This window comes from Rhopalosiphum maidis, chromosome 4 (genome assembly GCF_003676215.2).
Source record: "Rhopalosiphum maidis isolate BTI-1 chromosome 4, ASM367621v3, whole genome shotgun sequence".
NCBI lineage: Eukaryota > Metazoa > Arthropoda > Insecta > Hemiptera > Aphididae > Rhopalosiphum > Rhopalosiphum maidis.
The window spans coordinates 30995609-31021523 of NC_040880.1; the positions used below are offsets into that span (position 1 = coordinate 30995609).

General features: G+C 26.1%; 1 protein-coding gene across 1 annotated transcript; it reads left to right on the forward strand.

The window, feature by feature from the left end:
• The first annotated feature begins 734 nt into the window (after window positions 1–734).
• LOC113561180 (vigilin) lies at window positions 735–12925 on the forward strand. Its single transcript, XM_026967454.1, has 24 exons — window positions 735–888; window positions 3090–3396; window positions 3536–3751; window positions 5510–5716; window positions 5798–6013; window positions 6212–6395; window positions 6456–6586; window positions 6710–6878; window positions 6983–7095; window positions 7204–7357; window positions 7427–7605; window positions 7671–7802; window positions 7870–8016; window positions 8862–9017; window positions 9085–9435; window positions 9569–9787; window positions 9867–10085; window positions 10161–10290; window positions 10548–10708; window positions 10811–10939; window positions 11200–11310; window positions 11668–11868; window positions 11954–12184; window positions 12279–12925. Exons 2-24 carry the CDS (start codon window positions 3163–3165, stop codon window positions 12531–12533), a joined length of 4245 nt encoding a protein of 1414 aa, XP_026823255.1. The 5' UTR covers window positions 735–888; window positions 3090–3162; the 3' UTR covers window positions 12534–12925.
• The last annotated feature ends 12990 nt before the right edge of the window (window positions 12926–25915 follow it).

A 25915-nucleotide genomic window follows, 5' to 3' on the forward strand; every position in this document is an offset into this window, starting at 1 on the left:
TGTATACAGTATTCATTCTTTCATAATATTTAGGACCCGTACAGATTAATGAACTATATTTTTATACTTACTTTCAGTTTTGGGGTAACGCTAGTATAACTATTGTAGTATTGTAGATTGCTACATTACTTTTTTTTTATAGATCTATAATGATGTATTCGTGGGTAATATTGTTGTATTATTATGATGCTTCATTTTTAAAATTAAGTTCCAAGACTAGAAATATTTTGTTCACTGGAAAGTTGGTTTCCAGCTGTACTCTAACAAGCTTCTAAATAAATAAAAATAAATGTGTGAATAATTTACAATTTTATGAAGAAAACAGTAAACATAATATATAATAATATATTATTTAATCCTAGTGCAGTTTTGGGGTCGTGTTTATGTACTCTTTGAGTACACTCACCAACGACGATCGAACCCTAAAGCGGTCGGAGTAACTCACATCGATATAACCATATTATTTTTATAGTGTGTAAAATAGCGCAAAGGGCAAAGCCTTAAAAGGTCGAGTCGGCACCTGGCGGCGGTACTGGTGTTGCGAGTGACGAGTTCCAATAAATAGTTATAATAAATATTAAATTATACAATTCAATGCCGCCACAGTGGAAGGTATTGACGTTGTACATAGTGTCGGCCGGTGGAACGTCGGTGGTCTAAAAATTTCTTTACCGATGTGGTGGCAGCATTGCGGAAAGGTGAAAAAAAAATCTTTTACATGTGTAATGGTTTGATAGCGGTGCGGCGGCTGGTTACTTTACAGTGTTAAAATCGTTTTGGTTTTTGCATCGAATTGTCGTTCGCTCGTTTCGTTCGTGCACACGCGTTTCGCCAATACTTATCCCACACACCGTCTCGTTCTCGCGGCAGGCACACAACGTGATTACAGTAAGTGTTTTTACGTTTATCGATGTTGTTCACCGCCCTGTATGGCGCGGCCCACAGACGGTTGTTAAACCTCATGGCAATGCGATCGGTCTGGGGTTATGCGTGGTCGTGGTGCGGAGCACGAGTACACGCGCACACGTACGCACACGTACGCCAAGCGCGGTGGGTTGACACGTCGACTCCCCGTGGATCGGATCTTTTATTATCTAGGCTGATGGGCCTCCGTTAAACCTGGTCCGTACTTGTCCACTACCACGTATACGTCATCGTCGGGAAGCGTGCCGTTGGCCTTTGGGCCCACCCGCCGTCACCCACAACCCAGTGCGTCACAGGGGCCGTTAAATCTCTTCTATTTGGCTCGTCACCCACTCAACCAAATGTCAAAACCCCTCTTCCTCTGCCAGATTACTGCGATTGTCACTAATCGCGTTTGCCCTTAATTCTAGACCGTCCCACGTTTTTGGTCCTCTGTCATCGAGGTGGTTTGTACCAAAAATAGCAATGATGGTGGATTTGTCAAAATCGTTCAGGATGATGACATCATTAGTTGTATACTTCTGAGTATTTTTCTTGGTCCTTTGATGTAGAGGTATTTGTAGTAGAGACTGATATATGTTGCACTGAGTACATTCATCATTATTTTCGACTATCTGGTAGGGTTGCTTTACTCCTTGGCTGTCTCCATCTCTATTCAATATCCATAAAGATCCATATATCAATGTAGTGAGAATAGCCAAGCTCTACAATCCACTGATTGTAATATTTTTAATAATTTAATTTGTGGTTGATTTTTAATTATTTATTGCCATACACAAATTATACCTATATTTAGTTATTTTCTTAAATTATTAGAATAGTAGAGATTTAAGCCTATCTTCTAACTTAAACAACTTCATAACGCCCATTATTAAAACTTGGGTTAATCTTTGACAATTATTTAAATTGGTAGTCCTAGCAAATAAGTTAAAGCAAAATCTTTTACTCTAGAATAAATCTATAAAATACATTCATCAGTTAAAAAATCCTTAATTACTTATCTATTTAAAAACAGTATAGTTATATTTAATCTAAGTCTGGACTTCTGTCTATACCTATTATTAACACTTGTTAGGCTTTCAAATGTATCTACTTTCTCCAAATATCATGTATTATCAGACTGATTGTACAAAAACCCCATGTTTTGACCTATACTAATTAATATTAATATTAATTTGTTTTGTAACATATTTGCAAAGTATAGGTTGTAAATTTTACACAATTTTAACATAAAAATCTATAACTGTTCAATAATAATCTTTTCTAATCTTCAAATCATATTACTTCTATTTATCACTCAAATAATTTTTTATTTTACTTAATAATTTTTGATTTGCCTTTGTATTTTATATTACATATGTTAGGTGACTTGTATTAATCTTTTTAGGGGTTTTAATTGAATTTTCATGATTATAATCAAATACTCATCTAAATTAAAATGATGACAACTTAATCTTGAAGTATGAACTAGTGTAGTTGTGTCACCTTGTATTATTATTAACATATTTCTGTTGACATTTAACCAGTTATTATGTAATGTATCGGTTTCTAAACTTTTTTCCACGGTGCCTGCTTTTGGACCGAATTCAGCTGTGGTGCTCTGCTGTAAATAAAAGACTGAACAAAAAAAATCTATAAATTTTAAATTATTTATTATGAGTTGTAGACTATGGTACTCTTAGAAAATGCTGACCATGCTCCTAGTATACAATATTACACAGTTTGGGAACCACTGATCTAATTTATTAATACATTTTTCTAAATCTTGTTTACCTACCTTTAATGTTTTAATTATAAATTAATTTGCTTCAAAATTCTCACATGTATTTATATTGAATGCTAAAGGTAGGTAATCTACTTAAGCATTTCAACTAAAATGTTGTTCAAGTATAGTCTTGTTTTTATTCAGAAATAGAATTTGTTGTTTTATTAATTGTAATGTTTTAAAAGGTAAATCTACAGTTAAAATTGTATCAATGACATAATGTTAGATTGGTATTATTTTACTATTTACATTTTATAATTCTGTTGTATTATGTACTTCAATATATTATCTTAATTGATATTAATATAATTATTTTTGTTATTTATAATGCATAATTTACTTTTACTTTATACCTATTCATTTATAATATTAGATATTAATTTTAATTTTAAAATTTTAGTGTTTCAATAAGGAGAGACCTTTGGTACTCGTTTTATTTGGACTAAACGTTTGGTAAGGAAGCTATAGCCATTATGTTGGAGTTGCAGCAGCAAGATATCCCTAAGTTGAAGAGTGAACGCACGGTGTCTAACAACACTGGTCAAGAAGATGGAGGTAACAATGGTAACAGCTATGACCTCGTGTTTCCAGCTTTACCTGATTCAAAAACATTGGTTCCTAAGAACATTGGGGTCAATGGCCAATGTGCATCTTCAAATGTACCACCAAAAGGATGGAACAAAGTTCGGACTTCAACTGTTAATAATGTAAATTTTTATTATTTATTTTAATATTAATTGACCAAAAATAAAATTATAAATTATTAGCAATTTTTAAAGATGAATTCATTTTAAAACATTTTTTTATAAATTAATTCAATTGTAATAGTATGTTAAATCATTTTAGGTATTCACTATTTCTGTTCAAGACCGTAAATCAGATAATAGTGAAAAATTTGGTGAAGGTGAATCTAAACGCATTTGTAGCCAAATTACAAGAGAAACTGGAGCTGAAATTGAGATTTCTACGTCAAAGAATATGAATTTAACGTTTCTTGTAAGAGGTAAAGATGCAGATGTCAATGAGGCTAAACGCAGAATTATTGCAAGCTTTCAAACTCAGGTAAATTGTTGTTCTTTAATATTACTATGCTTCTCATTGATACTTATTTTTTGTAGACATAAGTTAAATTTAAGATTGTTGATTTATAAGTTTCAGTATCAAATGTCGAAAAAAAGGCCACAAGTTATGTCCTAAATGAATGTTCCATTTAAACTATTACCTATAAAAAGTGATTAATTAATTATAAAATAAAATTTAATTGGTTTCTTAGTTAATATTGTTTTATGAAAAAAAAATGTATTAGTCCTAAATCATAATTTATTTATCAATTCAATTATTATTTCAAGTTATTTTAAGAAATATTAAAAAGTACACTTTATTAGTTTAAATGGTCTTCATACTTATAACATTCTAAAAATAAAAATATGAATCTTTTAGGGATTAGGAATGTGTAAAACTGATCATAAGTAATTATTCTTTTCACCTAAAAGTGGCATGCTTAGTGTATTAAAGGATGGCATAGATAAGCACATTAATCAAATAAGTAATTATCTTGACATCATAGTTCTAAAAATAAATATAAATTTTGAAAGAACTACAGATCAACTTTTATAACAATTAGCTATAAAAATAGCTGAATAAATATAAAATCCAGAAATCTTAATTCAAAGTTTAACCATAACAAATCATTATGTTATGGGTGATCTATTGTCATCAGAATAGGGAAATTTTCTAAATTTCATGTTGAATTTTATATCTTGTAATTACTCTTCCTTGGAATACAATGTCATGTATACTCCATACTTCACTTTGGACACTAGTTATCATAACTTAGTCTTAAACTGACTACTAATAATTTGTACAAAAAGAAGTTTTAAAGGTCTTGCTAAAAGTACCATTATATTTACTGATTCAAAATCTTTTCTATCCAAGTTATTATTTATAACTGATTTAAAATTAATATCATGTACATGACAAGTAGATTTTATAAAAAAAAAATAGTTGCTGTTATTACTTTGATTAGTCTTTATTGGTTCAAATTCTTAACTATGAACATCTGAAGGTTGTATTTACTTGTGTTGTCTTCATCTTACTAACATATGATATATCAACATTTATGTTTAGCAGTTTCATTTTTCTACTGATAGCTTATATATTAGAGTGAGGATCCATTCTCAAATTTTAAGGTAAGAATATTATTGAGACATTGAGAGTGTACCTAAATACAATTTTTACTTTTACACTTGATAATATTAATATCACTTTTATATTAAAGTTAACATCATACAATTGAAATTGCTGAACATAAATTTGTTGTATTATCCATTTTTAAGATAAATTATGTTGAAGAAGTATCTAATAATATTGTAGTGTATTATTAAAAGAGTTGTAAACTTGTACCATTTATTACTACCTATCTTCCTTTACTTAATGTACTAAAGATGAATACAGGTATTGACAAATAAGTATCTGGAATGTAGATTGTATAACAATATTTCAACGTTCCTTCAAGCAATAGCTTGTAATCTAAAAACTATTGTGTAATCTTATCTGTGTTTGAAAGTTGGCTTTTTAGAATAATCAATTTTTACTGTTTTATGTATATAATAGTGCAGTTTAAAAATGCTCGTAATTCACTTAAAAACAGAATTATTATAAAATATGAACAGATAAAGTTCTTACTATGAAGTTGTATAATAGATTAATTCAATTTAATATTAAACTTTACTAAGCTAATTATTAATAATTTATTTTATTTATAATTTGGAATTTTTAAAAGATTTATTAATATAATTTTCATTTACTGTAATATTTTAGGCTACTAGTGCAGTCCCTGTTCCAAAGGAACACCATTGTCAAGTTATGGGAAAACAAGGAACTCGTCGCAAGGAAATTGAACAGCGCACTGGTGCGCGTATTCAAATGCCAAGCATTCAAGATACTTCAGATATTATCAATGTTACTGGAACTAGAGATGCAGTGGAGAAAGCTGTTCAAGAAATTCGCATGATTTCAGATGAGTTGGTAAGTTATTCTTTCTATGGAAATAAATGTATACTAATTAATTTGGTATTTATTTTATTAATAAAATATAATTTTTTACAGTCTAAAAAAGCATTTGAAAGGATTGAAATCCCAAAAATTTTCCATCCTTTCATTACTGGTGGTCATAATGAAAAGCTTAATAATTTAATGAAAGAAACTGGTGTTAAAATCCATGTTCCCCCGCCATCTGTTAACAGAGATGAAATTACAATTGCTGGAGATAAAGAAGGAGTTCAATCAGCTATTGAACAGATTAAACAGGTTTATACAAAAATGGTATGTAATATTTTATTAAAAATTCCACAACATCAAATGTTTAACTGTTTAACATACTATTATATTAATCAAAATCAAGTAAAACATAATCCTTAAAATTACAAGAAAAATATAGACATTATTTTCTATCAGTTATATCATTTAAATTATTGTATTATTTTATTAATTAATTTTAAATAATAACAATTTTTATTATAGGAAAAAGAATCAGCAACAGTGTTTGTTGAGATACCAAAACAGAAACATAAATATTTAATGGCACAAAAAGGAAATGGTATTCAAGATATATTATTGGAAACTAATGTTAGCGTGGAAATGCCTCAACAAGATTCAGACAAAGAAACAGTTACTTTAAGAGGGTTATATAAGGATTTAGGCACTGGTAAATATTTTTTTCAATACATTTGGTATATTTAAAATATAATTTATTTTTTAATTTTAGGATTAACGAAGTTGTATGAAAAAGCAAACAGTATGACTGCTGAAACAATCGAGTGTCCTGGATGGATGCATAGATTTTTAATAGGTAAAAATGGTTCTAATTTACGAGAGTTAATTGAAGATAATGAAAAGGTATTTATTAGTTTATAATATTTATTAAACATTTTTGTTAAATTTATTTTCATAACAATAATTACTTAGAATCATTAATTGTTTTACTTAATAAATTTATTACACATAATTACATTTTCAAAGGTACATGTTGAATTTTCTGATGATAATAAGATAATTGTGGAAGGCCCAACTAATATGATTCCTAAGGTAATTGATTCATTAAAAAAAGCTATTGACTGCTATGTTTCTACTGAACTTGTAGTTGATCCAAAGTTTTTCAAGCATATAATTGGAAAAAACGGAAGCAATAGTAAGTAAATATTCATTGTATCTAAATTGCGATGAAATATATTTTTTTTCTTTATAACATTGAAAATAAATAAGTTATTGATAATTAAATATTTACTTATTTAGTTAATCGCGTAAAAAATGACGCCGGTGTTATAATCAATATTTCTGAGTCTGATAATAACTCGAACATTATTCGGATTGAAGGACGAAAAGATGGAGTGGAATTAGCAAAAAGTGTAAGATCTAATTATATTATTTATTAACTAATGAAAATTGTGATTAAAAGTTATTTTTATGTGTTATAAAAACCTATTTATTATTTGTGAATAAATACATTATAATAGGAATTACAAGAAATGATTTATAAGTTAGAGAATGAAGTTGAAAAAGAAATATCAATTGACCAACGTCACCATCGTGCTATAATTGGAGTCAAAGGTGAAAAAGTAAGGGAACTTCAGGAAGCTTTTAACGTTCAAATTACATTTCCTAGTTCAGGTAATATATTGTTAAATTTCATAATTAAATGAAAAAAATATTATTTGTATATTCATAATTCTATTTTAGTTGAAGCTAGAAGCAATTTAGTCAAAATTCGTGGTTTAAATGATGATGTAAATAAAGCATTTAAGTCTTTAGCTAAATTGGCAAAAGAATTAGATGAAGCTAACTATGTATTAGAAATTCCTGTTTTTAAACAATTCCATAAGCTTGTTGTGGGGAAAGGAGGAGCTAATATTAAAAAGGTTTTGTTACTATTTTTACTTAATATTTAATGTATTAAATAAAAATCTTTTTTTTTTTTATATAGATCAGAGAAGAAACTGATACTAGAATTGATTTACCTCGTGAAGGTGAAGATAGTGACACTATCAAAGTCATGGGTAATAAAGAAAAAGTTCTAATTGCTTGTGATATGATAAAGAAAATACAAAATGAAATGGTTAGTAATTTATAAAACAATTTAATTTTAATTTAAATGTTATTTAATAAAATTATTTATTTTTTAGGGAGATATTGTCACAAAAGAAATCGTGTTAGGAAATATTAAAGTACGTAATGTTATTGTAAATCTTGGGAATAAATTTATTCAATCTATCAGAGAAGATTGTGGAGGTAATGTGTCATTAAAGTTACCAGCTGTTAAAGGCGATAATGTAAGTGTTATATATTTTATCTATATTTAAATATAATTAGACTAATAAAATGCATATTACTTGTAGTCTAATTAATCATTAATTTTATAAAATATATTTAATATTCATTCAAAATATTTTAAATTAATTTAATTAACTATATTTTGATTAATAAGTTATTGTACATATTTCTTAAGTAGTGGTATGAATTACATATTGTCTATACGCTATTCGGAATGAGATCGTACCTTGGCAGCAAACAGTTTTCGTCGAGCAGAGGTCAGACAACACTTGTTTGTCCACTCTACTGAGTCAACTATCTGCAGGCCTGCTGTGTAGTAAAGCCACGCCCATGCGCTTAAGCTGGCCATCGAGGTACTATCTCATTCCGAATAGCGTATATGAACAATTAACATGTTTACAATCATGCATAATTTGGTATAATTAAGTCGTTTTATGAAACTACAACATAAAAAATTTATATACCTATAATAAATAATTCTAATGTCACAATTTAGCTGTTAGATTTTAAACTTAATCAATGATTCTGCCATCAGAATAGTAATATGTTGTTTTGTTGTGCAATATTATTTTTAGATTGTCTCAATTATTTTTATCATACTATTTTACAGTATCAATGAAAAATTGATAACTCTTTGAATGTGGGTTTCTATTTAAATTATTAAAGAAAATCCTAATATTTATGTTCTTAGATTTTAAAGTTATAGTATTCATTTATTTTTATTTTTACTGCTCAAACTTTTTAATATTTCAAAATGTATTGCATTTAATACATTTTATTAGGTTTTACTTAAATTATGTAATATTTAAAAATATTTTATTTATTTAAATAATTTATTTTATAGACTATAGTTATCAAAGGACCTGAAGATGATGTAGACAGTGCTATAACACAAATTCAGACCATGGTAGACGAAGTTCATAATTCAGTTATTGATCTAAAAGTAAAGCCAGAGTTTCACAAATATTTGATTGGGAAAAAACGAGCTAATGTCAAAAGGGTATGTTGTTAAAATAATTAGATTCATAAATAGTTGATTATTATTATTACTGTGTATTTGGTTACAGATTCGAGATTTAACAAATACAAGAATTATATTCCCACCCGAAACTGATTCAGTTAATGAAAATATTACTATTGTTGGTAAAAAAGAAAATGTAGACAAGGCAAAATTAGAATTTGAAGTTATGATAACTGATATCAGTAATGTTGTTGAAGACCGTGTAGAAATAAATGAAAAATATCATAAAAATTTTGTGGCTAAACGTGGAGAATTTTTACATAAGTTGGAAGAAGAATGTGGTGGTGTAAAAATATCATTCCCCAAACCTGGCGGTGGGGATAAAGTTGTACTGAAAGGTAGCAAAGCAAATGTTGCTATTGCAAAACAGAGACTTTTAGACCATGCAAAAGTTTTGGTATGTACTTTATTTACATTTATCTAATTACGTTACTGGATTATTAAAATTATCTTTGTTAATAATTTAAATTTACTACAAATTAAATTTATTATTATTCTATTATGATCAATAACTTTATTATTTTATCTAGGAAAATACTATCCAAGTTGAAGTTAACGTTGATCCTAAGTATCATCGTCACTTTGTTGCAAGACGTGGTGAAATTATTAATAGAATCATTGATGATTGTAATGGAGTATCTATAACATTCCCTAAACTAGCATCTAATGATGATGTTGTTATAATCAAGGGTGACAAATCTAATGCTGAAGAAGCAAAGCGTAGAATTGAAGAGATTGTTAAGGATTTGGTAAGCATTCTTAATAAGATTATTCCGCTCTTAATAATTATTAAGTTAAAAAAAATTGTTAATTTGAATTACTGTTTAGGAAAATATTATTGAAATAATTATGAGTGTTCCTCCTAAACACCATCGACATTTTGTTGCTCGCCGTGCTGAAGTTATAAATCAAATTAGTGCTGAATTTAATGGAGTTACTGTAACATTCCCACAAGTTAATTCAAATTCTAGTGAAGTTTTGATTAAAGGTCACAAAGACTATGTTGAAAAAGTCAAAAATAAAATCAATAATATTGTTATAGACTTGGTAATTGAATTGTTTAACTATTGTTTTTGATCATTGGTTTATTAACAATATATTTTTTTTTTATTTTACTTTTAGGAACAACGTATCACTGTTGAAGTAATCATACCTCAAAGGATGCATAGAGTTTTAATGAGAAATCGAGATTTATTGGAAGGCATGAGACGAGATTTAGATGTTTGGATTAAGTTTCCTGAAAGACCTCCAGGTAATAATTATAATTTTAAATATTTTATTGGAAATAGTGATATTGGACGCTCCCTTCTATCCTATCACGTCATCTAGCCTAATAAAAAAATGTTAACTCAATTACTCATTGTATTTATTTTATACAGATTGTATTTTTTTTTAATGTTTTTCATTATTAAAATAGATAAAACTAATATTAGTTAAAATAATATCAAAGCAAATTAATTTTATAAGAGTTAAATTAATATTCTATTTTATGTTTGTCTTGATAAATAGAAGACCAGTTTATTCGCGAGTCTGAAGATGTTAATGTTGGAGAAGAAACTGATGAAAACCGTGCTCCTAGTGTCAATGACATAGTTACAATCTTTGGAAAACCTGAAAATTGTGAAAGTGCTAAACAAATTTTAATTGATAATATACCAAAAACTATTGATGTAAGTTTTTGTTATAAAATGTATTTGAACTACTCATGAATATTTGAATATTCGTTATCATACAGCTCTATTAATTTTTATATTTTTAAATATTGTTTTTAGTTAAATGTACCATCTGAATATCATAGATCATTGATTGGTTCTAAGGGTGCCACGATCCGAAAGCTTAGTGATGATTATAATGTTCAGATTAAAGTTCCAAATCAAGAACAAAATGCTGATATTATAAAGGTAATTTCTATAGTATTTATTAATAATAATTTAAAATAATTTTATTGATTAATATAAATTAATAAATTATTACTCATTAAATTGGTTAGCAAAATGTCCATTTTCCATACCAAAAATTATAAATTTTGAGCTGTAAATTTAAATGTAATAAATTATGTTGCTAAATATTTCTTTTAATAGCATGACAAATTCTTTAAATAAATTATTTTATTATAAAAGTAGTACAATTATAATAAAATGTTGTAACTTTTGTCATTTAGATTACTGGGGTTCAAAAGGATATCGATGAAGTAGTTGCAGCCATTAAAGAAGAAATGAGGTTATATGATGCTGATAAAGAAGATAGACAATTGCGTTCATATGAAATTCAGGTATTTTTATTATGTATATTATTAGTTAGGGTATTTTTAATATCTTAATTGATGGTTAGTTGTCAACCTGTGGTTAACTGATCATCAGAATTATTAATCACATTTTGACATACGCCAATTGACTGCTATTTTCTGTGATTAGAATAGTAGATTATATTGTTGATATGGAGAATATAATATGTGTGAATGACATTTAATGTGGTTTATGTCTATTCTTATTCAGTTATGACTAATGATTTACTAAAGACTTAATAATAACTGCAGTTATTGTATTTAGTACTTGAACAGATCATTTAACTAAATCAATGTTAATTGCTATAAATCATATTGATGAAATGATAAATTTTATAATTTTAGATGACTATTGAACCAGAATTCCATCCTATGATAATTGGTAAAAAAGGAGACACTGTTCGTAACTTACGTAACAAATATGGTGTGCAAGTTAATCTACCTAGAAGAGGTGAAGGAAACAATGAAAACATAGTGACAGTTGTCGGTTACCAAAAAAGTGCTGAATCAGCGAGAGATGAAATTCAAGAAATGGTTGATAAACTTGTAAGTTAGATTTTTTTTTATGCATTTTTAAACTAGTTGTTACATTAATGTATTGTTGACTAATTCAATTTAATATTTTATTTAGAAAAATGTTTATAAGGAAGAAATTTATATTGATAGTAGAATTCATTCAAGATTAATCGGTTTTCGTGGACGTAACATTTCACAAATTATGGATAAATATCATGTAGATATTAGATTTTCAAAATCTGATAGTTCTAATCCAGATTTAGTAACTGTATATGCTCGTGAAGATGCCACCCAGGATGACGTTTTGGATTGTATGGATTATTTAGATATGATTCAACAAGACTATGTAATTTTTTCTATTATATTTTAATAGAGCATATTATTTTTATATTGCCTATGAATTTCAGTACTCAGTAATATTGTAATTTATTTTTTTACAGTTGACAGACTTAGTAGAAAATGAAGCAAGAGCAAACTTGAAACCAAAAACTGAGAGTCAATCTGTTCCCAATGGTAATCATAACTCACAAGGAGGTGCTGGATTTGTTATGGGTAATGGTGCTCCATGGGAAAAAGCTCATCCAGATACAAATAGTACCAGAGATTTTCCATCATTTGCGGGTATTGCGACATCTGCTAACAATGCTGGTTCTGATAAAACCAATCTTCCAAGTTGGGGAAGTGGGCGTCGTTAGTTATTTTTAATCGATTTATAAAATTATTGTTTCCAATAATTAAATATTTTTTGCGATTTCAATTAAAAAATATATATAGTGTCCGGTTGCCACTAAACTGAATTTCTCCCAAGTAATTAAATTACAATATAATTATATTTTAAGAATAGAATATGTTTAGAAAAAATGTGTTATTTAATAGAAAACCAAAAAAAAAAAATACATATATATTTATTTATATATATTTATTTTTTTTTGTAACATTAGGTGGAAAAAAATTCTATATTTTCCAGGCTGTGAAGAAAAATTGCTGTATAAAATAATAGATTGTAACCATTTGGGTCTCATTTTTTCTTGTGTCCGCTATGTTTTTTTTAACAGATTATTATACTAAATAAAATGTTTTTATATCATTATAATGTAATGTTAAGTCTAAAAAAATGTTAACATATTTTGTTATGCTTTTAGCGTTATTTTTTCTCTTTGTTTTTAACATTTTTCTTGATTTTTTTTTAAACTGAATTGAAAAATATTCCGTAAATATTTGTATTTAAAAATTATATTTCATCTGTTTCAACAGATATAGTGACACGGTATTTGTTAAATCGAAGAGGCCCAAATAAAAAGGGTTTTTTCATAGTGAATAATAACATCAAAATATTAATTACCTTTATGAGGTAATTATTATCAGACTTGTCTATTAATTTTATATTTGTTTTTTTACAAACATTTTAGCCTATTTAAGTTTTAATAACACAAATTTCCATGTTACTTCATGTTGTTTTTGTTACAATAATTATTATTTCTTTTTGGATCTGGTTTATAAAAATAGTAGCACAATGTATCTAAATGATTTAATTATTAAGCCAAACAATGACTTTTTCAATAAATTGTACATATTAAATGTAATAATGAATGAAATTTATACGAGATATTGACACATAAACTAAATTTAAATTATGGGATTATTATTTAAATTTCATTTTCCAAATAAATGTTTACTTAATCTACAGTTACCAGTTATGCATTAAATCGCTTAATTTATAGACAATAATTTGAACATCAGTATTTTTTTTTTTTCAGTTTAACATAAATTTTGTTTCATTTTATATGATGAAAAAATTTAATTTCTAACAAATATATATTATATAATATACTGTTAAATGAACTTGTCTTAACCAATTTTGTTTAAAAAAATTTTGTTTTAGGTTATAATTTATTTATCTCAAACCATTGACGTATTACAATTATTTATTAATGTACGTTTGAATTAAATACAGCCACATTTCAAACTAATATTCTAAGTTATAAAATTTAACAGATTTAGTTCAATTTTTTTGTTTTACAATAATATGTGTTACACACACACACACATATATATATATTTATTAATTATCTACTATTTTTATTATCTACATTCTGTATACATTATTTTTCCACCACTGTCCTTTGATTATTTTGTGTGCAAATTATGTAATGTATTTTGAAAACTGTATAATAATAATATAATGTTCAGGGTTGAATATTAATAAATTTATTATTTATAACAATTTCATTTTTATTATTCAATTTATACTTTTGTATCCCAAGGTTTTCTATTATTAAAAGAATCCAAAAATATTTTTTTCATATTTTGATTTATTTAATGATAATAAAATGTTAATAAAACATTTTGATGAATTATTTGAATAACTACAAGTTATTTATAATTATATACACAGGATATTTTTTTTTACTTTATACATTCAATATATTGAAAACTACTTTAGTTAGATTTTTTTCACATTAAAGTAAGTCAAAAAATAACAATTTAAAAAAAAATATGTATATATTTTATTTCTGTAGTTTTTAAGTTTTTTTTTTATATATATATATATGTTTATACTTTTATTTTGTTAATTTCAATAATATTTTTCTGAAATTTTGTGAGTAAAAATCGAATTTCGAACAAGCAGTAAAATTAGTTATAACTTGTAACTACTCATATTTAAAGTTTTGTTGAGCAGAGTGGAGTGGCATAGGATTAAGAAGGGTACATCGCTCATCTAAACTTCAAATAGTGTTAAATTATAACTAATTAATTACTAGTCGTCAAAATAATGTTTCAATAACTTAAAATTTAAAAGGACTTATAAATTAATAAATTATTCTTCAAAATTTTGTGATTTAATGCGTAGATGGGTGTATGCAATATTTCCTATAGATCTATCTTTCTCTATTACACAATAAAAGACTAGTTTTTAATTTTAAAAAACCACGATTAAATTTTAGATAAAATATATTGAATAATATTATGTCACTTAAATATATTTGTATTTATATAAAAATCACAAAAATTCTATCAAGGATAAGATGCGAAATATACATGTCAAGTATTGAATTCGTCCACGATTCACCTGAGATATAAGACTCAATCGCGTATGCAGTGAGAGGGTTAGGGGTTCAACCCCCCCCCTAAAATTTTTTTTAAAGTAAAATCATTAAAAAAATAATTAAATAATGTATTTTTAATTCATGCATTATAAATATTCCTTCCCCCCCGAAAATGTATCCTGAATACGTGCTTGATAGGACTAAGATCAGAAAGATTCACAATAAAAATTTATTTTAAATTTTATTACTTTATTAGTAATGTCTAATTCATAATTGTTATTTTATTGTAGTAGTAGTTAATACCTATAGAAGACATATAGGGTATAGACTATAGCTAGTTAGCCTTTATCGGATTTAGTGATAAATTGATGAACCACAAGTCGAAGGTAAGGTGATATTTATTAAGTCGATTGATATTTGATAATTGATCACATGTATGATAACATTATAAAAAATTTATTTTCGAAAGACTTAAATCCATTGACATGTATATGTATTGTTTACATATGTCTATACCTAAATCAGTATGAATTGATAATATTGAAATTATTTACTAATATTGATTATCAATTATCATAGATTTAAATATATTATTTTTTAATTTAATTTTCAGTATTATCATTGTTATTTATTCAATTAATCTACTGATTCTATAAATAATAAAGAATTGTATTATCCATGACTGGTTCACCCATTAATAGATTTATTGCAAGTAGATAGTTATTTAAAATCTTGAATAATAGGTAAGTAGTAAAAAAGATATGGTAGAAAATTGTTATCCAAAAAGGATAAAATTGTAAGATAAAAAACAATATAGATACTTAATACTAATAATAATTAATGGAACCATTTAAATAAATACCTAGTTAAAAATGGATATTTTTATTTAATTACTTTTAATATCCATTCAGTTAGTTATTATTTATTACTATAATAGATACAGTAAATATTAATTACTAATGTCTTACATTAATTTATTATTTTTTTATTTTTTAAATTGATCCTTCTTAACATTTTTTATATGATTTATACAGTGATATTATAATATGTGAGGACGTAGCCCTCAGGGCAATGGGCATAAGTAACGAGGACGCTCTTTTTTAAAAGTAAATATTCTCCCTGCTTTAATTTTACAAAGTCGAGCACTGCCTATCTACTTACATTAAATCTCAATATTTTCTATCTATTATTATATTAATGATGTGAGTATCATTGTAACCATAATGTTGTCAATTTTCCTACCTCACTCACACTTTGATTCTACGTTTATTAGAAAATTGAGAAATAAATTTTTTTTTTAAATTTTTCGATTTTTTTAAAACTCGCAAATAAGCCATACAAAATGTTATATATAATTTAAATATTAGCTATTTCGTCCAACATTCAATTTAACTGTTTAGTGTTAATGTATCTTAATTATTAGTTAAATTAATATATTATAAGGGACGTGCACATTCAATATTTGTGTTTTTTAGAGTACCTATTACTTTATCCCTTCAGCTGGTGTTTAGTCGTGATTAATTTATTTTAAATCTGGACGACTAGGGATTTTTAAATTCCAATGATAAAATGTTTTTATTTTATACTACCGGATATCTTGCGCGATTGTTCCTCATTGTCTTCACATTATCGTAATGAGTGAAATATAAAAAAAAAAATCGAATTCTCAAAAACCTGATAATCTTGTTCAGAACTTTACCAAGATTAATAATACATAGACTGTAATGGAAGTTTCAACGTATATTTTTGTGGGAACATGACCGATCTATTTAATATTAATTAAATACATTGGATGGATTTTTGTAACAAGTAATTTCATTGTCTTGTTCAATTATCGAATATTCTTTTTGTGCCCTAGAGCACGCATTGTATATATTTTTAAAAAGAAAAAAAAGAACACATAATAATTAAAAACCTAAATATTATTTTTTAGCAATAAACAATTTTTGTTTATGGCTTATTCTGCTAATAAATATCTAACCGTAACTATTATCAGTTACGTTCTGCATATAATAATTATATGTGCCTAATCTAGTATTATTTAAAAAAAAATAGAGAGATAAATGTTTGAAAGTTTATGTCACAGTACTACAATACAGTAAGGTGTAGATAACGGCAAAGACGCAAAGCTCTAAGTTTTATTATTGATTATTATAACATATCTTATAACTATATAAGTACTTTTCTACCTATACTTACTGTATTTTATTGGTACCTGTACCTACTACTGTAGACATTTTAATAAGTAATAGCAGTGGTCTAGCTTAGAAGGTGATATGAATAGACCTTTTTTTTACATACTGTTAGGGAACCTAAAAATATTACTATAAAAGAAATATATATATATATATATATAATGTATGAATTACTATACATTTTGTGGTATAAATATTTGTTCTACTCTTTATAGCTTATGACATTTATTATGAAATACCTATCCGGCTATCCATATTACTTCCCACAAAATGGTCTTAGTTACTCCTCTAACTGTTCTATGTAGTGATAATTAAGGTTTTTATTAACTGTAACTGCTGTAAACCAATGTCCAATACCTTTACCAATTATACAGTTATATGCACGATGTGGTGAACATAATACTATTGATTATATATTTTAATATTTGTAATAAATGATAATACGTATAATGATTTAATCACATCTTTAGGTTGTGTTTAATTTTGTAGTATATAGGTAGTTAGTTTGTCAAGCTTAAAACTGTTAATTAGGTACCTACCTATATAGTTAATAATTACTTATTGTGCGGTGTCAATTACATGATACTTATATACGACCATGGCATAATATATGTATAAGATTAAAGCACATAAATATTTATAATAAAATATTCACCTTAATTATTTATAATTCAAATTAAATTTTAATATTTAAAAATCGAACGTCGATATGCTACCTATCTGTTTTGCTGTTGTATCAAATAACGAAGCAAATTATTATTAATATTATAAAAACGTATCCTTATGTGTACTACAAGTAAATAGCTGGTATTATATTTCCTTCTACTATTATATGTTTAACTTTAAAAAAAAAAAAGCCAGAAAAGTTTTTTATCTATTATGTAGAAAGTTTCACGTGTATATACTTAGCACCTCATCGTTTTAGTCAGTGGCGCTAGTAGGACAGGATAAAGTCCCCTACAAAAATATGAATAGAATAAATAGGTTCCTAATTTTTAATACAAATTATTTTCATAGATAATACTTTGGGTGTCTTTGTAAAATGTTATTTATTTGCGCCAATGTATCATTGAGTAGGATGCTATAATGGATGTGTTAAATCTGAATTTAACAATACCAGTCAACGGCATACGAAAAATATATGCACCTATTTTAATATTTTATAACCTATACTAAAATAACTTTTTAGTTAACCATGTCACCATAAATATTAAAAAGTATAGATTCATATTAAAAAAAAAGTATGTGGTTCTATCGTCTATTATACAACTATTAGATACTAGATAGGTGTCGAGTGTACCCATCTCGTCGTAGTAGGTAAGTGTTTTTTTTGTTTCTTGTTTTTTTCTAATTATTTTAAAAAGTACTAAAAAATATCTATTTTAAGCTCTCTTTGTATTAACCCAATTTGCTACAATAGAACTTCTTAAAAAGGAGTATTTTTTCTACTATAAATAAAAGGTCTACAAACTTAACAAACCTCATCGCTGTAAAATAATACAAATCGCTCCGATCAAATATATATATAATATATATATATATATACAATTATAGAGAGGAGATAGTTCAGTACCGTTTTATATAATACCTACTCGAATTCGATACGTATAGCTAGTAATCATTTTTGCAGAAAAGGATTTTTCTTAGTAACCAAAAGAATTTATTGTAAGCTTATATTGAACTAGAACACCATAGACACAATCGGGAGGTATTTATGTTTTTTTGTAAGCTATAATATTATATAGTTGCTTTCACAGTGTGAGCGTAGAAATTATGGAAGTATACATGTACATGTATTCTATTGTATTCGGTAAAAATTGCTTTTCTTCAGTTAATTGACGTAGTATGTCCCGCCAGCACCATATGTTTAAAAATTAAAAAAAAATTTTTAATAAGCATTTAACATGACTATTAAAGATATTTTCATTTCAAGTTTTGCATCTAAAATGGCAAAAATTGTTGGCTTTTGTTGGAGAAACGTCACTCCAGCATCACCATACTTGAAAAACTATAATTTATATTTAAAAAAAAATGTTATGCCGAAATGTAGCATGTAATTAATGGAAATTTCAGGAAAATATTGTCGTAATTCACACGTGTCTTATTGGAAAAATTGCCTTACGATTTCCTATATGATTTTTATCGATTTTGGTATTCTTGTCGTATGTGGTCTACCGCACACTTGTCATCTACCCACACATGTTTCTATATGTTATACCACACCAGAGTCTACCAGAAATTATGGCAAAAAACTTACTGATCCATGGGTGTTTGGAATGTGCCAAAAAGACGAAAATGGTGTTATCCAGGCAAGATATTTTGTTGTAGGAAAAAGAGACAGACAGACACTGCACGGAATAATTCAAAATGAAATTGAAATTGGTATAGAAATACACTCAGATGAATGGCTTGCATACAAGACATTAGAAACTAAAGGGTACATACATAAAGCCGTAAACCATCCCCAATTTTTTATCGATCCTACCAATGGTGCACACACAGGACACAGCGCATAGAAAGTTTATGGGGAGGTTTAAAACTTCGAATCGTAAAAAAAATGCATGGTACATTACCATCATTGCTATCCTCGTATTTAGCGGAACACTGGTGGCGTATTTGAATGTAAGAGACGTAAAGTTATATTGTACCTAATTTGAATAATAGAAATAAAGATTATATAGACATAGTATAGTATTTTTTGATTATTTTTTTGATACATTGACATATTATATTATTTTATTTGTTTTTATAATTATGTTTCTATACCTATTTTTTTTGTACCTAACTTAACTTAATTTAGGATTAGATCGTGACGTGTATTGTTTTATTGAATTATTTTTAATACATATTGTGTGTCATTAAATTAAATATAATATAATTCTGCCATAATTTAATTACGTATAAAAAGTATGTTATAGACCGCATATAACGCATGGGAGCCCATAGTAATTTGGGGCCTTTGGTTATAGGGTTATATTTGGTATAACAACATTTTTGGGGCCCATTTTTTATTTTTGCGGGGGAGCCCAAATTTTTTAGTTATGCCACTGATATGACGTATAGAAATATTTGTGATAGACGACAATTGTGCGGTAGACCGCATATGACAAACAGAAACGTGAGGTAGACTGCATAATATAATAATAATAATATAATAATATCTATTTTTTTCATAGTTTTTAGAAATAACTATTAAACGCGGCAATTACAAATTAAAAATAATAGTAAAATATATATTATTTATAATTTAAGATCAAACAACAAAACCTGCAGCTTCCCGGATAAACAAAATAACACGGTTTATATAACTCATTGAACAAAATTAAGATGCAGAATGACGGAGGATCGATTATTTATATCAAAATTTTATAGATTCACACGAAATATAAATGAATCAAATTTATCACATCAATTACACTTATATACACAATAATAATAATAGTGTCGAGGTATATTCTGTAAATAGTCGAAATTATTACGCGTATGATGTGACAGTAATAGCAAGTTACTCGGTTTTCAACATTTCATTTTTATAAAATTTGCATTTTTGAAAATATAAGTTAAATTTTTCATGTTCTATACATAATTTCATATAATTATTGTAAGTACACGAAAAATCGTTGTATTATATTACCTTAGTTAAAACAATCAAACATTTTCATATAATATATCTATTCTACCTATAAATTATAATGAAGTTATACTCAAAATATAAAAACAAGTTGTTAATTTGTGTATAGCTTCTGCCGTAGATTGGTTGTAATTTATAAACAACTAGCTGTATAACACGACTTCGCTCGTGAAAAAATGAACAAATATAAATTACGATGTTATATATGGGTGTATCTCGGTTTTAGTTCACCTCAGTTCACGGACAAATCGGCGTGGCGTGGGCATACTTCGAGATTATGTGAACTAATTTTACCGAAATGGGCAACCCACCTGGGGTGGATTGGAATATTGGATATATAACAACCTCGATTTATTTTCGAACGTGGTTTAAACTATACTCTGAGGTTCGTGATATTCTTTTTTAGAATAATTTGAAATTGTCGTCAAAATCGGTCAAGTTATATTAAGTACCTTTATATTATATACTATAACATACTATAAACATTATATATATATTTATATATTATACAAAAGTCTCTTTTATTTTTATAACCAATGGCAAGTGTCAATTGGTATTATAAATAAAATAAAATAGGTACATATTTCTAAACCAAAACAGAATTCACGTGTAATTTCAGATCATCACCCTATGACGGGGTGAAAAAACGAACCTATAAACATTCCCCAAGTCTCAAGAAATATATAATATGCAACATCGTTTCTGTAGTTTCCGAGTCTAAGAGATCCACATAATATACAAACGTGTAGGTACATTTATTTTTATATTTACAGATGATATGTAGTCTTGACTGGGCCGGTTACGAAGTCGTCAGAACGGATTGTTCGCAGAATAAATTGTCTATTGATTCTTATTATCGTGTTTATAATGTTTAGAAGAGTCGGGATACGATGATATATCTATACCTATTTGATTTGTAGTAGTGATATTCTCATTTTATTTCCTTGCTGAACATGGAACTGCCGGGTTTCGGGTTTGGCTTTACATCCGTCTTTCTCTATTGAAGTTTTTTGAACATCATTTTTTCCTTTTCCATTGCTTAACTAAGAGTCTAAATTATTATTATTTTGACGTATGTACTAATCGTACGGACAGCTATTAAATTTTAGAAATTTTATTACTATACAAAGTGATTCATTGAGTGTCTGAGTATGCTCAATCAATTTATTCAAATTATGATTCTCGGTATTTTTAAGTAAATACTTCAGAACCATATTTTAATTTACCTATTTATATTTTGTAAATAATATTAATCTATTAACATATTTTATAATCTGTAAAAATTGTCTAAGTACAATAATTACTAGATTAAATAATACCTATCTAGGGTATATCTATTTTAAATTTTTGTGAAATTATTTTTAAATAATGCTAAAACTATACTACTCGTATAGTTAAACAGTAAACATTTTGATTTAGATACATCGACATTAAAAAAATCATTTATTTAACAATTTATAGAGAAAAAGAGCAACTCTCATTTCAAAAAGGATTTGCCAATTTTCATTATTTTAGATGACAGGTATAAAAAATCTATAAGTTTTTAAAAATATGATCTTTAAGTATAACTACTTAAAGATTTTATTTTTTATAAGAGAAAAATGGGAATAAATATACTTGACGAATAATTCTGTACATAAAACTTTATAGCTGAATAAACTTAAAGAGCGGCATGTCATAATACAGGTTCATTAGTTTTATTTAATTTTTATAAAATGTGAAAAAAAAAGTTAATAAACTCTCTGAATTTAAGTATTCTCTAATTGTATTAAGTATGCTTATTATTTTTGATGCTTATTACTTTTATTTATATTTTCATCCCAAAATAGTAAGATTGTATGAATAATTATTAGTTAAATATTTTAAACTCTACAAATATTATCAGGATTTTATTTATCATTGATAATAATAGGTACTTTTATAAATTAAAATAACAAAATAAAATATAATAATAAAATAAAATAAATACTTTAAATTAAATTGTATACAAGTACAATGTACGAATACGGAATAGGTAACTAGACATGTACACAATTCATAATATTACTTATCACTACATATTTATTACTTATGTGATTATAATTTTACATGATTATTATATTTATGAATTTTATGGAAATTATATATTATATGGTTTGATTATTAGGGTATAATAAGTACCTATTTTTTTTTTTACTTTAGAATTTCAAAATTATATATTTTATACATAGTTTATAAATAATCATATTACGAATTATCAAAAATCAAAATTAAAATTGCTTGCTTTTAAAAGTTAACTGTGGTAAAATATAGTGGTAATTTATTTTATGATTTTACAAAATAGGAATAAATTACAGTTACAATTTACAAAGTGAAATGAAATGTAATTTTTATACATATACCATTTACATTTATAATAATATAATATATACTATGTAGGTATTCAGCTATATTGTTTATCAGTTATTAATAATATTGTGTTATTAACTTTTTTTATATTATTATAAAATAAAGGATTTATATTTTCTTTTGAATTTCACTTATTTTATGGGTACTTAAAAAAATATATATTCACAGAATATGTATGTAATTAATAAGTAGAATAATGAATAGAAATATTTGAAGGTGTATGCATATGTATATTGTATAGTATATAATAACTAATAAATAATAACTATTTATATAAATTATAGTAGTATTTTTACGATAATATTATTATTATTGTAATATCATATTATCATATTGTTATAGATGTCTTGCCGGCTGCAGTCATGTCGCCATCTAAAAGGATAAGCGATCACTTTGTACGGTCCATTGTTTAAATTTTATAACGCGGTCACTTTGTACTATTATATACATAAAGTTTATATTGATGTATATAGTAATATACCTAAGTGTTATGTGTATAATAAAATGTAAAAATCAAATATAAAAAGTAAATTTACTAAAAACGTTATAAAATGTATAGTTTATTAATTTATAGGTAGGTACTATTAGTCAAAATAATCAGTTTAAATCAATTAAAAACGTGTATAATATAATAGACAAATAAACATATGTTAAAAACGAAAAATAATGTTAAAACCAACATACATAATATATGGAATTGGAAAATTTAAAATTATTTCTTTGTTTTGGCGTTGGTTACATAAAGTTAAAAGCTTATTATTTTCACCAGAATTAGATTTTTGCTTCTTTTATGTAGCCTATTGACACATTCGTCCAATTGTATTGCCCGCAAAACTGTCCAAAAACTCAGAGAATGTATAAGATACTTAGATTTAGCAAATAATATTTAAACATAATAACAATTTTAATAAAATTGTATATAATATATACATATGTATATATTTTATGTATATAATAGTACAAAATGTCCGCGTTCTGCAATGTACTTTTTTACCCGACCGCATAAAGTGTCCACGCTTCGCACTTTTGATGCTCGACCATACAAAGTGACTTAGAACCGTCTAAAAGTCTTAAAGTAAAGTTAGATAAAATTTAATTATTTTACGGTTGTAGTTTTGCTCAATTAATATATAGTTATCTATTTACCATAAGATTTCTTTTGGTTTTCATTTTCGACATTAAAATTAAAAGTACGAACAAAAATGTTTTTTATTAGGCGACTACCTATAATTAACCTTATAAAATAACAAGAGAAATAACTATATGGTCTACACCAGTGGTTTTCAACCCGGGGGTCGACAAAAATAATAGACGAAATTATTTTTTCATGTTTTTTAAAAATAAAATAAAGTTATAATTTTTTATTTTGTTCTATATCTATACAATAACATGCCGAGGAGCGTAATCTTATCGATATTATATTATCTACTATAGTCTAATCGCCCTTGCCACAAATTACCATAGTTCACTCCATAAACCAACAGGCTCAATTCACTTCAATCTATACATACGTCCACCAACACAAAGACGTCTAAAACGTGGCCATCCGCATGACTTTATTCGTTAACTATATTAAGTAAATTATAAACTATAATGTTATTATTTATCTACACTAATTTTTTTGTCTGCATTATGTCTAACCAACCTTAACTATGCTATTACTATCGTCGTCTTACTATTGTTATTATCATTATATTACTACTATACTGTTATCATGTTAAAATAGCCAAAAATTAATATTACTTATTTATCCATAGATGTAGATAGCATATAGGCTAGGAATGACTTATTGTAAAAATAATAATAATAATAATAAAAAAAAAGCTATAGTCTATTATAGTGGATATAGATTATTAAATTGTTCGTAACTCGTATCGTATACATAGGTATATATATTTGAACAATTTCACTCGTAAATATTTATAATAATTAGTTTTAAGCCTAGTTGTCATTTGGGTAGTACATATATAAATCAAATTTTGATAAATAAAACAACTTTTTTTTGTAGGGGGTCGCATTACAAAAAAATAAAAATGGTGGTTGCGATCCAAAAAAGGTTGAAAACCACTGGTTTACACGACTATAATACGTATAATTATTTTTTTGTTAATTAAATATTATTTTAATAAATATGAATGATTTAAATATATTATTTTATAATGATATTAAATTTAAATTGGGTAGATATGACAAATAATAGATAAGGTTTATTTATTATTTACGGAAACAATTCACTCAATTTCTTTTACAATAAATTAAATATATCAATTAAGTTGAACTGCTTTTTTTTTAAACGGCTGACGTTAAAAAATGTATCTGAATGAAATTTATTTTGTGCACATGCTTTAAAACGACTTGAACATAATATATCCTACTGATTATATTATGAAGCGTGGGCCTTCAAGTATTAATTACCCCGGGCCCCCAAAAGTTTAAATCGGACACTGTAGTTGACTGTTAATGAAGATGTAGATTGTTATATGCTTTTTCATTAACGTATTGAAAACATGGAAATATTAGTGTTTATATATTACCTTCATAAAGCAAACCGGAATTCAAATTCCAATTGAATTTTAAAGTTTAATATTTTTTAATCGTGTATTTATTTATATTTCATAAATATTTTATTAAAATTCTTTAATTTTAATTTTTTTACTAAAAAGTGTATAAATTTATAATAGCATAGGTGAAAATATAGCCAAAACAACATTTTGATTTAAGTACATGTATGCATTTAATATTTTAATATAATATTATATTTAATATCTCTCTTTGCGTATATAATATAATTATATAAGGTATAAAAGAGTTATATT